Below are 13,377 nucleotides of genomic sequence, written 5' to 3'. Positions count from 1 at the left end.
GAGGATTATTGTTAAGAATATTTTTTGTACTCAGTGCCCAAGGTAGAGAGGAAAAAGATGTTAGCAAGAAAACTGAATGTAAACAGTCTTTACTTGACACAAAGTTTGTAGTGAAAACTAAAAGGGGAGAGCACTTTTCTCTGTATGTTTTTGGACTTCAAAGGTTTTTTGGGTATAAAGCTATGCTCTTTTATTTTCTCTTGAAAATTTTAATGATAAAAGGGCTGAATACAGCTGGTGTCAAAAGAGAGCCCCTATGGCCTCCATGCTGAGAACAAAAATTAGACCACTGAAAGGAGGGAAGATGGCTCCAGCATGCTTTTGCCGTCACTGTTTCTCTCACACTAGTGTTGTCAGCTATCACCTCGAGAACATGAAGACTAAGTTCCTTATGTTCCTTATCTTTATTTACCTCAGTTGCTCTAGGAATCCAAAAGTGCTCTCTCCTTACATGCTACATGTGACATTCACTTGTCAAAATTTTCAAATCTTTATATTGATTCTCCTTCCTAACTTTTCCAACTCCAGCAAAGTTTTGCCTGATCCTCTAGATGTCACTTTTTATCATCTGACAAGCCCCCATGCCCTAAGCCTCTTTTAGCAAGTCTTTTTCCATCTCTCCTTATAATCTTAATTACTGTCTTTCAGTTTTTCAGGATTAGAATTTTATTTCATGATTTTCTATAGTTCCACTTACAATTCCTATTAGGTAATAATGAGGAATCTCACATGTGCTTCTTTGAAACCCCTATGTCTTATTTGGTGATATGTCTAGTCATGTCTTTGGTATAAGTTTCTATAACTGTTGAATTTAGAAAGTAATTTACATAATTTGTATTTAAGTGCTTCATTGGATATATGCTTTGCAGATATCTTTATCTGTGGTTGGTTTATCTTTTTGTCCTTAAATTTCAATGGAGTCCAGTTATAATCATTTGGTTTTTATTAATGTGCCCTTGGCATCCATTTAGCTCACCACACCATATTGTATCATAGCTTTTGTCTTGAGTCTGTAATTTTCCCATTTTTCTCTCTTTCCTTTTCAACCTTAATTTCATTGATAGAATATGTATTTTTTAATTTTAGAGGAAATTACTGAAATAGTCACTATTTTTTTTTTGGTTTTCTTTTTTTTTTATTACAAAAGTTTATTTTTACATCATTTTGTACATTTTTTTTTCCATCTCGATTGTAATCCCCGCGGGTTCCCCATCACCAAATCACCCGTGTGCCATCACCATAATCCCGTGTGAAATAGTCACTATTTTATGGCATTCATTCTTTTGCTATAGAATAAAATTTTAAAAATAATAATCTAACTGAATTGTTTTTTATTTTCAAGTGATGGAGGAACAGGTTGATTTCTTTAGCTATATTTTGCTACAAAGTAGTGACATCTACTTTGTGGAACCCATCCACACACTGAATTCTCAATGGTTTGGTTTTTATTTCTCAGAGATTGTTATACTTGAGGAAACAGTTGCCAACTCAGCAAGAACATTGTTTTATTTAGTAGTCTGTAATTTTTGAAAATAACTGTATTAATCCCCCCAATTTACTAGTTGATGTGATTGATGCCTGGGTGGTGTAAGAGGTTTTACATCTCTTTTATAAAAGGATGTAATTATCTGTCATGTGAAACGACCAACCCACACATTTGAGCAGACAGTGGCCTTCTTTTGGTAAGATTTGAATGGTTTACGCATGTGTGTTGGTTTTGTGGGCATATAAATTATGGTTTATGTACATGCTATCACGTTTATTATAAAATTTCCTTTTGTCTTAAATAGGTTAATTTTTTCTATAAAGACATTGTAGAAACACCTAAATTTTATTTTTACCTGCTTTCGTGTATTTTTTGGTTGTACCGTATTAGTGTCTTAGATTTGTCTTCTTACATCCTTGATTTTGATTTTAACTCCATTAACCTACAGTTCACAGCGAGTCTTTAAATCATGTAAGCATGGTAATTCTCTTTAAAAAGAAAAGTAAAAACTATTCTTTGTGGGCTCTAGATATATAGACTCTGGGACATTGTATGTATTATAGTATATTTAGATAATCTGTATGTTTAAAAAATGGACATTTATCTTTTCAGGGCCTTACATAGCTTATCCTACATAGATTTATTCACCCTGAAAATAGCCCACTAATACTAACTTACTCTATTAGTAGTTGGTGTACATGGTTTCAGTTGTTTCTTTAGGTGTGAATTCCTTTTCATTGTATGAGAGCCTTCAAACTACCTATAGCACAGGATTGTTGCCTTTATATAATTCTGGAAAGCTCTCTGGCATTTTTACAATGAAATAATTTTTAAAAAATCTGTTTTTATTTATTTGTGTATTCAAAAATTGGGGTCTAGGCCAGAGTTGCAGTGGGTAAGAGGATTCACCAGAGATAGACTGGGGAGCAGAACAGGCAGATCCACTGAAATACACTGCTGCGGGGAACAGCAGGCAACACAGAGAGCTCTGCTGTGCCATGTGCTTCACCTCTATGGTCGTGGATGGAACTCATGCTGCAGTCGCTGCACATAACTTGATAGTGATGAGACTTATCCGCTTGTGCCACCAGGAATGCCCTGTTCTAACTTTTTATATTGTAAAACATTCTCCAAGATAAGTGGAAATAGAAGGAGTAGGAAAATCTTCCCAAGTCTTTTACCTATGGTAGTTATTAACATTTTAAATTAAAAAGAAAAAAAGAAAAAAAAAAAGAAGCCCATGGCTAGTCTTGCAGTTCTAATTATCCACTCTTGGTCATGCAAACAATTTATATCCACTGCCACTGAACGGCTTTCTGTTTGATTCTATTTTATAATGCAGGTATATTTGCAGTAGGTAAATGCAAGTGTCAAAATGCTAGTTTGTATTTTGACAAATATTTACATTCCTGTAATCTATGCCTTTGTAAAGATAGGTATCATTCCAAAAAATTGACATGTCCTCTCCCAGTCATCATTGTCTTTACTAGAGACATATACTGTTTTGATATCTTTCACTTTAGAGGCAATAGTTTCCCCTGTTCTTGATGAGGATGTATCTACCAGTGACTTTCCTTTGATTTCTCAGTATTATTCCATTGCATTAATATGCTAAATTTTTTTTTTACTTATTCAATTTGGGTTGAAAATATCTTTGAGCTGTTAGGAGTCACACTGTCATATGTTCTTATACAATTCTTTTTGTGAACGGAAATTTCATTGGAGTATGGTGAGAGAGATAAATCAGTTGACTATGTAAAATGAAGTTCTTTTAAGTACATTGAAGAAAAGTAAATCAGGACAAGAAGCTAGAGCATGGTTTTTTGGATTTGGAAATACTTTAGGAGATACTTTAACAACAAAAAGCATATTCAAGAGAACTATGATGTAACTGCATGTTTCCAAACAGAGAGCAGAAAATGAAGCATTCCTGAGGCTGTAATGTGGTTGGCATATTCCAGTGTGGATGACCAAGGTGGCACCATGGTAAAAGATCAAGAGTAGAGTTAAAGATATGAACAGTTGTTTTGTTTATGTTTTTAAACAGAAAAGCAGATGGAGGGTTTCACTATACTAAAGTTGTCATCAATAATTATAATTGCATAAGATTTATTGAGTCCTTACACGTTTCAGCACCTTGATTAATCCCTTGAATTTATTCTAAATCCTTGCAACAATCCTCTGGGAGGTATTGGTACTTAGCTCTACTTTAGAGATGAGAGAATCAAAGCATTTCAGGTTTAAATACATTAGCCTGTATCATTCATTTTATTTTTCAGTGGTGGTCATAATTTTCCAACAGTAGCTTTTTTTCAGTGAACAAGGGTAGTAGAGGAAATGATCATTGATTGTCTTTTAGGATCAGATATGGTGCTTAGTAGCACAGCTTTATCTTATATTGAACTTTTCTTAATATCATTACTCCTGTGAAAGAACTTGTTACGTTCTGATGAGTAATTTGTGAAAGAGCACAAGTCAGATCATTAATATAAAATACAAGGTATTACTTCACATACTGTGGAGGAGGATAATAAAGCTAGCAACAGTGAGGAAAATGTTCTTTGATATTGGAAATCATTGTGGAAACTAAACTGCACACAAACATGTTAGGTATTTGAGGCAAATGGTAGAGATGTCTTTGGTGATCATGTTTAGTTAAAACTGCTGGGCAGTAATATTTTCCCTGTTTTTCTTTCTTGTGGTTGGTGGTACCTGCAACCCATATTTACGTTTTCCCTCCTCATCTGTCTTCTAGAGCATCTCTGTCTTTTCTTTTAAATTTGTCTTCTCTACTAAAAAACTCACTTCACATTTCCCTCTGTTTAAATATTAGGATTATTTAGTACATATGGTGATTATAGCATAGTAGACAATATTGTGAGAAATAAAATATTTTAGTTGGGGAAGTAACCTGACAATCTCAGATTATACAAAGTGTATTCATTTGACCAAATTGACAACAGGATTGTATTTTCTAACTAAATTTAGATCTAAATATTGGTACAGTTGAAAGACTCTAGGAAATGGCCATGACTAAAATAGATAATTTTAAAGGAAACTTATTTTAGTAAAATAAAAACAGAATAGAAGTTTCAGAGTGGATTCACTGATAAAATGAGAATTGTTCAAGGGAATTGTCCTTCAAAGGACATTCTCAGTTAACATTAATTAGTATCAGTATAGTTTTGTGTAACCGAGTTATATTGAAGACATAAACTTTAACATCAAAAGAAAAGTATTAGGATATTTCACTATCAGTTCATTGTTTATTTGGGTCTATATGTACCTTTGTATCTATTTAGAAATGGTTTTTGTTTGATGTCTTGAATTCTTTAAGTCTGTTTTTTGAACTTAAACTGTTTGTTTGAAACCTCTTCATTATGGTGTGTATTGTGGGGGATATTTTACATTTTCTGATCAGCGAACTGTCTTAAATTTTGTTGAGTGGAAGAGGAATTGGTGACTTGGTGGACAGGCCCATTTTCATTACTTTAATTGTGCGATTTATTAGGATTTTAAGCTTTTTATAAATGTTTTAGTGTTATACGACAGAATTAAAAGGATTGAGGATAAAAGGAGTTTAACAAAAGGAATTTGCAACAGGATTGCAATAGTTTTTATATTTGATGGATTTGGTTAGTCTCTTTTCATTTCAGGCATGTTACATTTTAACATTCTGTTAAATGCTATGAACAGGTGTGTGCAGCTCATTCTCTCTCTTGTACATGCAAATAAATATAATTTTATGTATAAAATGTTAATCCCCTACAATTTGGAGGATTACATTTTGGGAGGGTGATGACTCCATTAGGCATCATAGAGAATACATGCTACTATTTATACTACATGAAAAATCAGGTTAATAGCTGTAGTGTTCGTGAGATTGTGGACTTTTTATATGTTTGAAAATTATATTGACTCAGAACATTGGCAATGAAATTATTTAAAATGAAGATTTTGTTATATATAGTTTCCAAACTCCGATTTAGATGTTTTACTTTTCTGAAGAGTATTCCTCAACTAAATTTGGAGTTTTGTTATTCTTTGTCTGCTTATTACAGAATCTGGTCCTTTTTGTTTGAATGGTTTTTACTAGGAGATATCTTGAGAGTTACTCTAGTCTCAAGCTAGAGTTTTATTTTGAAACTTAAAAATTTTGTTCAGCTACTTTGTGTATCTGAATATCCATGAAAAGCATAAATCTTTAATAAATGACAGATGATTAACATTCTATAGAGCAGCAAATTCAGTAGCACTGATCAAAGCCAGTAAATCAACAGAAACCAGTGAAGTTCTTCATTTCAGGTTTGAGAAAAGCAAACCTATCAAGCTTTTCTAGCCAACATTACTTGTATTTAAAAGCCATGTTGCTTCATTCATCAAAATATCAAATTTGGTGTATATAATACAAGTAGAAACCATATGGACCTTGTAAACACCAGAAGCAGAAGGAATATGCTGTTAAAGGGGAAATATTAGTAAGATTGAAAAATTGACCTTGTATAGATGAAATTCAGTTGTAATTAATTTGGAATATAAATATTCTGTACCAGTTAATTTTTATCTTTTTTTTTCAGATTGCTTATACCTAATTTTTATTTTTATTTAAGATTTATTTTTATTTATGCATACAAGAACTGAAGTGAGGCCAGAGGTAATGGGGAGGGTAATAAGGGGATTCACCAGAGACAGAGGGGGAGCACAACAGGCAAATCTACTGAAATGTACCAGTTAATTTTTAACTTGGGTTTCATTCAAAAGTCATATTGTTAATTGTGAAATCTAATTAATTATTATGGTGTAAGAGCATAGAGTCCATAGTAAATTAGTATTGTGTTAGATATTGATTGTTATATACGTCTAAAAATTTTAGTTACATAGCACATTCTTCACAAACATTAATTATGTGTTTAGTTTTGATCTTTATCATACTCTGGTGTTGGTAATATAATCTGGCAAAGGATGATAGAATTTATCTCATTTTGTATAATTATTTTCTTCACAATTCTAGTGTTAGTTCTCAGTGTCACTCTGTGTAATCATGAACCTGTTTCTCTGCATTGAATGTCATTATTTTTATAGGGCTCTATTAACATGGATTATTAGCATCGTAGTTAACATTTATTATAGTCAGTCAGATAAGTAAAATATGTAAAAAATGTTGACGCTACCTCTTCCAATATCATCTGCATCCTACATTCTGAGAGATACATTGCTGCCTTGATACTGAAATTTCTGTTTGTGCATTTAGCACTGTACTTAATGCAACTAATTGTCCATCTTTACACCTTTCTCTCTTTCTGTCCATCCATCCATTCACCTGATTACAATTTACCTGTGAGCACCTGCCTCTCCCATCTTACTCCTGTCTTTCCCCAAATTTTTAACTTTGTTAATTTTTGCAGATCTCTAGAATTTTCAACTTGCAAAATTAACTTCTACCCTTTGTGTCTTCATCCACCCATAACCCCAAGTAGCCAAATTTTACTTTTTTTCCCTGAGTTTGACTGCTTTAGATGCGGTGGAATAGCGATTTGTCTTTTTTTGTACAAATACTCTGTCTCTTCTAGATCTGCTGATATGTTCTGGAGCAGTGTGTGTTTGGGGGGGCATCTCTCTTCACTGTTCCTCCTCTTTTTATGATGCATGTTTTTTTAACATATCTACCTGCCTTCTGATTTCCAAGAGCTCTCTCTCTCATAGTCTACGCCTCCTTTAAAAGCTGAAATATCTTGTATTTTGTGAAATAATAGGGATAGCTGTTCATTTTAAATTTCTTTCTGTGTAAGCATTAGCTTCTTTTCCAAATGATTGTTAAACTTGGACTATTAGAACGTACTTGTAAGTGCAACCATGAAGAGCTGATTGAAAGCTCTGTGTACTTAATAGTTAAATATTATTGTGGGCTGATTTATTATGCTTTTTTGCTGTAGACTTATTTGACAGTGTGTTTTAATAAACTTTCTTCATGAATTGAATAGTTAAATTTGCAAAGAAAACTTACAAGCCATTTTATAAGCCCCTGGGCCCATGATAAGTTTCTTGTGATAATGAGTTCTGGAAGCACAATGAAGACAGGTAGTTAAGGGTGAGGAGGGGATTTTTTAAAATAATGTAATAGTTTATTTTTACATCATTTTGTGCATTTTTCCATCTCAATTGCAATCCCCTTGGACTTCCCATCACCAAATCACCCGTGTGCCATCATCATAGTCCAGTGCATTTCCCTCCCCACACTGTTTTTGATCCCATTCCCCACTCTACGAGGAGGGGTTGTTTTAATATTAATATTAATGTTGTTAGCATTAATCCTCTTTTTATTTTTAAATTTGTGTTCACTTGCACTTAGTGTCCTTTTGTCTTACCCTCTATACGTATATATAACCTTTCATTTTTCTGTAGGGAATAAGGATGTTTAGTGACTAAGCCAAGGAAAGATCTTAGGCTCTAGGTGTTTTTCAAATACCTTATTTATATGAAATCTTTTTTATTTATATTTATTCTATCCCCGGATACCTCAGCGTCCTCCCTGTGCACATCCAGTCTCACTTGTACGTGGTGTTAGCACTTGTAGTTTGAATTTCAGGTTCTGTATACCCCCATTCCTGGCTTGAACTTTTACTTATGGGTGCTAAGCTATTGCTTTTCTATTTATAGATATTTTCAGCATATTTTATATATATATATATATATATATGTATACACACACACACATATATATAATCATTGATTTTGAGGTAATGAAGCTTTACTGGAATATTCAGAAAGGATTAAGTGAAATAGACATCTGAAATCTATTAGTTTATCTCGGAAACCAAAACAACCACTTGTCTTTTCTGGCACTTGCTTCCTTATTTAAAAACAAAGCGAAATTTTGTTGGGAATGATATATTTAAATGGATTGCAAACTAATATCTGCAGCTAAAATGCACACACATATATATATTTCTATATAAATTTTATATAAATCTTTTGCTATATAAATTATGAATTATATAAAACAACTCTATATGAGTATATATAGTGATAAATATGTAACTTCTTTCGCTTTCCCTACTATCTACTTTTCCCATTTTTCTCCCATAGGTAACTATTAGTGTAAGATTTTGTTTTGATCCCTAAAGAGTTTGTGTGCTTGTGTTTGTGTTTGTGTTTATGTGCAGCTAGTCCTTTTTTCTCTTCTTCCAAAAACATAAGGTGTTCTGTGTTTTCTGTTTACTGTGTATCTTCCATTTTCTATGCTATGCTTTGCTTTTCATTGCGTGTTTTTATAGAATTCTTCACTCTTTTACAGTTATAGTAAATACTCCTTTATACATTGTGATTTAAGTCATCTTTTGCTGTTATAAACAATGCTATAGTGAATAATAAAACCTAGAAGTTAGTTTTTTTATGGCTGAGTAAATCCAGCTTGAACATGAGTTTTTCCCCCCAATACATTGCCATTTTGCTTACCCATTTATTAAAAGGATTTTTGTATTTCTGTATTAAGAATGTTCTATGATTATACAGTTTTCCTGTACGAATCTACCTTTATTTAGTTTTGATATCAAGATTATATTAATCATAAGTAATTAGTTGATAGAGGTGAGGGTGGATTTTTGACCTCTTGGAGAATGCACATATGTTTGAAGTTAGTATTAATTTTTTAAAGAGGATATTTTAAATACTGGTTCACTTATTTCTAGGAATAATATGTGTTCTTTCTAGCTTTCTAGTTTTATTCATCCAGATGTTTCAGTTATATCAATTATGTTATGCTTTTTTTTTTTAGTGCTAAATATTTTGAGCATGGAAATATTGGGAGGTATATACAAAATACTGACCAAATTTTGTTTTACTTTTATTTTATGTCCCGTATCAGGTGCGCAAAAGTGTGACAACTTTGCTGAAAAAAGACCCCTCCTTGGTATTTGTAAGAGCACTGGATCTTCTGGGTAAGGAACATTAACAAATATATTTAACAGCAACTGGTAAACATTTGTGTTGATATTCTCGAGGAACTTCAATGTCCTAAAATCTTTGTTGTCATAAGACAGTGCATTAAGAGGAAAAGGAAGGGAAACAAAATGATTTAGGGTTTTCTGTGATTCAAACCTATTACTTCTCTACTCACTGTTAACTCATATGCAAGGTGATAATAGGACACAAATGAAACTATTATAGGGTGTAATTCAGACTTTAAATGAAAAACTAATAACATTAAAATTTTTTTTAAAGTTTTTGTGGTTTTTAATATAGTCAGGTCTTTTTTTATTTACATTTATTCATTTATATATAGTTTGCACCATTGTTCATTTTTGTACAATATTTGCTTGCTCCTCCCAAGTGTAGTCCCCTCAAAATTCCCATCCATGCACCCTTATCAGTGTCAGTTTTCTGATTGCCATCTACAGTAGGTTAGAAGTTACTATTAGGTGTTGATAATCATCATCATCATCATCATCATCATCAATTATCACTAGTATTTGTTATTGCTGTAGCATGTGCTTGACACTGTTCAAAAGCGTCACCTGAGATTTCCGTTTTCATTCATGCTGATTGAACTTGTGATAATGTGTGGACTGTGGCTGGGGATGATGAATTGTTTTATTATAAAGTTGGCCATTTTCTCTACTTTCTGCTTATGTCATATGAGAATAATATTCTTCTCAATTGCATAGAATACTTTTGTTACCAGGTTTCTAGTGACCTTTTCACTACATAATTCCAGTAATGAATTATCGTAAACCCTGCTATAAAATTATAGTGGCTTACATGAGCAATGTAATTACAAGTCTGTGGCATGCAGTGAAGGTTCTTTCTAGTTTTGACATATTTAGAAGGTGACCCCCTTCTAATAGTGATCCCAAGATGACTGTTGTCTTTTCAGTTCACTTTGTTAACTCAAAGAAAGCCAGACAAAATGATTATGCCCATTGCAGAAAGGAAAATGATCAAAATGGATATTAGGTTGGCTTTAGCAGTCTTGCCACATTCTTTCTGTTCATAGCCTCAACTTTAGAAGGGAAGAATGTGCTAATAGTGTAGCATGATTAGATCTTGGAGTCACTTGTTCCTTTCTAGGGAAATTGTTTGACTCCATGGGTGCAAATTTCTTATATTGTAATTTTTGGTTAGAAGTAGCAAAAAATTTACTGCATACTTCACATTCTGCCAAGTATAGGATAAAGTTACAAATTCATGAAAAACCTAGTTCTTGTCCAGAGATTAAGGATGTGGCTGGAGGGGAAGAGGGAGAAAACACCACAATCCACCAAAAAAAAAAAAAAAAAAAGTTAAATAATGATGTCTATCGATAAGTTAGAAAAGAAAGAGATTGAGAAATGATTAAAGGGAGAATGCTTCATCATGAGGGTGGTATAGCATATACTAGGTTTAAAGAAATGCAAAGTTTTGTAGTACATGTGTAAGAGAATGGACTTCCACAGTAGATTTTATATATAGCAGAGAATGGTATAAATACACATAGATATGGTGACTTAGAACTAAGATCATTCAGAAAAACAGGTAAAATCAATTTCATGCTCTGGAACTAAATTACTTACAACAATCAAAATAGTCTTTGTGTTTGAGAAACTGGTAAACTTTGCATAATAACAGCTGAATCTGTAAAAGCAGCCTGGAATGGTTCTTAACACACTCTATGTTACATTTTATTGCTTGATTCTTTCATGTAGGGAAAGTTTTGCATATTAAAACTACCCTGCAGTGGTTGGGAGCTGCTCATTCAACTTGCAGTTTAGGCTTTCTCTTGTGTATGGCAGCACTGTTTGTGGATGTTATGGTGTTGGGGGATATGAGAGCAAAGATCAATATATCTATTAGCCTAATCATCATGGTTAGCTGAGGCTTCATGTGTTGGCAGAGGAGCCACAAAAAGATCCAAGGGAAACTACAATCTGTGGAGACTTGAAAATACTTTGAATGATTAATGTGCTCTCCTACCCACACAGAGATCCTTTTGAAAGGATAGGGATCTTTATCTACTCAGCATATTTGAGCAAATTCTCTATTGAACCATTGGTTGTTCACTAAGCTGTACTGACACATGGCCAGCTCCCAGGAAGTCAGACCTTTAAGTTTAAACAAGAATTAAGGAAAAGTAAAACTTCACAGAAACATTAGTAACTGCACATTATTGTGATACTATACATAAAGTGTCTAACTTTTCAACATAAATTAGGACACATGCCAAAGAACAGGCATACTGATAAAAGAGCAGGCAAAGAAACTGTGTCAGATTTTCTCTGGGTTTTGAAATTTGCAGACTGGGACTTTAAGTATTCTAAGAACAAAATAAACAATGTTTCAAGAATTAAAGGAAAGTATGATAATAGTGATTGAACAAGAGAGTTACAACAAGGAGTTACAAATTATCGTAAAAGCAAATATAAATTCTAGAGTTGAAAATATATTAAAAGCAAAACAATGTCAGATAAAGGAATTCAACACCTTATTCAAAACAGCAGAAGATTTAGGAAACTGATTAATAAGACAACAGAAAGATATTTGGAACTTCAGAAAAGGGAAGCTACTTTATTGAAACATTGCTGGCTTCTGATATTTAGCCTTAGTTAGTTCAGGTCATGGAGATCCATGGAAACCTCTCAAAAAGGTGTGTTCATGGAAGATTCTGGGTTGTCTGCTAGTTTGGTTTGAAGTTTTGAAAGATTTTCCTCAGCAACCCTGCTAAAGTATGATGAAGAGATTTTTTTTGTTTTTATTGGTTTCATTTGATCAAAATTAAAGGTAAAAAGTAATCTGATGATGAGATCATTTATTGCAGGATGAATTTGATCATATGAGAGTAATATTTGTCTCTGTTTTTAGAGAAATAGAAAACAGTATGTGGATTTTATCTAAGGAGAGAGAGATCAAGAGGTGTTGAGATGTTGGCTCACATCAGTGAGAAGGGTGAAGGTCCAAAATCTGGGGACATTCCAGTCTTTTTCCTTTTCCTCCAAGGAAGTCTTTTTTTTTTTTTTGTTAAGACTTTCAAGCCATGGAACATAGTTTGCTTTAGTCAGACTTCACTGATTTAAATGTTAATCTTATCTAAAAAATACCTTCAGTGGTATTGTGATTCAGCCGTATTGACACACAAAGTTAATCACCTTACAAGTAAGATGAATGTAATTATGATTAAAATTGTATTTGTCTATATGAAAAGAAATTCATTAGTTTTACTTCTCTTCCTCTCTGCCCAATGATGTCTTTTATCTGTGGTCAGCTTGCAAGGTTTATCTTTGACAATTTGTTTGACTTTCTATATTCTAACCATAAGTGAAACCATCTGATATTTTAAAATATTTTCCTTCTGACTTATTTTGCTTAGCATCATCCCTTCCAGCTTCCTCTATGTTGTCACAAATGGTATAAGTTTATCTGTTTTATTTGCTGAGTATTATTCCACTGGGTCCATTGGGTAAATATACTACATCTTCCTATCCATTTCGGATATGTAGGTTGTTTCCATTTCTTGGCTTTTGTGAATAGTGCTGACATAGACATAGCTGTGCAGGTTTCTTTTCAAATTAGTGTTTTTGTGATATTGGGTAGACTCCTAGGTGGAATAGTTGGATTGTATGCCAGGTCCTTTTCTAGTGTTGTGAGTAGCTCCACACAACTTTCCATAGTAACTGGACTGCTTTACATTCCCACTAGCAGTGTAAGAGGGTTTCTTTTTCTCAAGAGTTGCAGTCTCTTTTTAGAGACATGGCCTAATGTCACGTACACATTAAGAATGTTTTTATTTTGCTTAATTTTACTTCCTCCTGGTTATAAAGGATGGTACCTTCTGCTTAGTAGACACTTAAACTATACCTTAATTTAAAATTGAGGTAATAGTGTATATGATTTAGAGGTGTAGTTTTATACCTTTTAGATAA

General features: G+C 33.0%; 1 protein-coding gene across 6 annotated transcripts in view; it reads left to right on the top strand.

The window, feature by feature from the left end:
* BCAS3 (breast carcinoma amplified sequence 3) overlaps positions 1-13,377 on the top strand; it is a 453,152-nt gene that overhangs the window by 49,507 nt on the left and 390,268 nt on the right. For all 6 annotated transcript variants that reach the window (XM_004684452.1, XM_004684450.1, XM_004684451.1 and 3 more), the window contains exon 7: positions 9,351-9,423. In XM_004684452.1, coding sequence (XP_004684509.1) covers positions 9,351-9,423 — 73 coding nt within the window. The remainder of the gene's footprint in view (positions 1-9,350; positions 9,424-13,377) is intronic.

The sequence above is a fragment of the Condylura cristata genome, unplaced genomic scaffold (genome assembly GCF_000260355.1).
Source record: "Condylura cristata isolate star-nosed mole 26May11 unplaced genomic scaffold, ConCri1.0 scaffold00017, whole genome shotgun sequence".
Classification (NCBI taxonomy): domain Eukaryota; kingdom Metazoa; phylum Chordata; class Mammalia; order Eulipotyphla; family Talpidae; genus Condylura; species Condylura cristata.
This window is presented reverse-complemented; position numbering and strand designations above follow the sequence as displayed.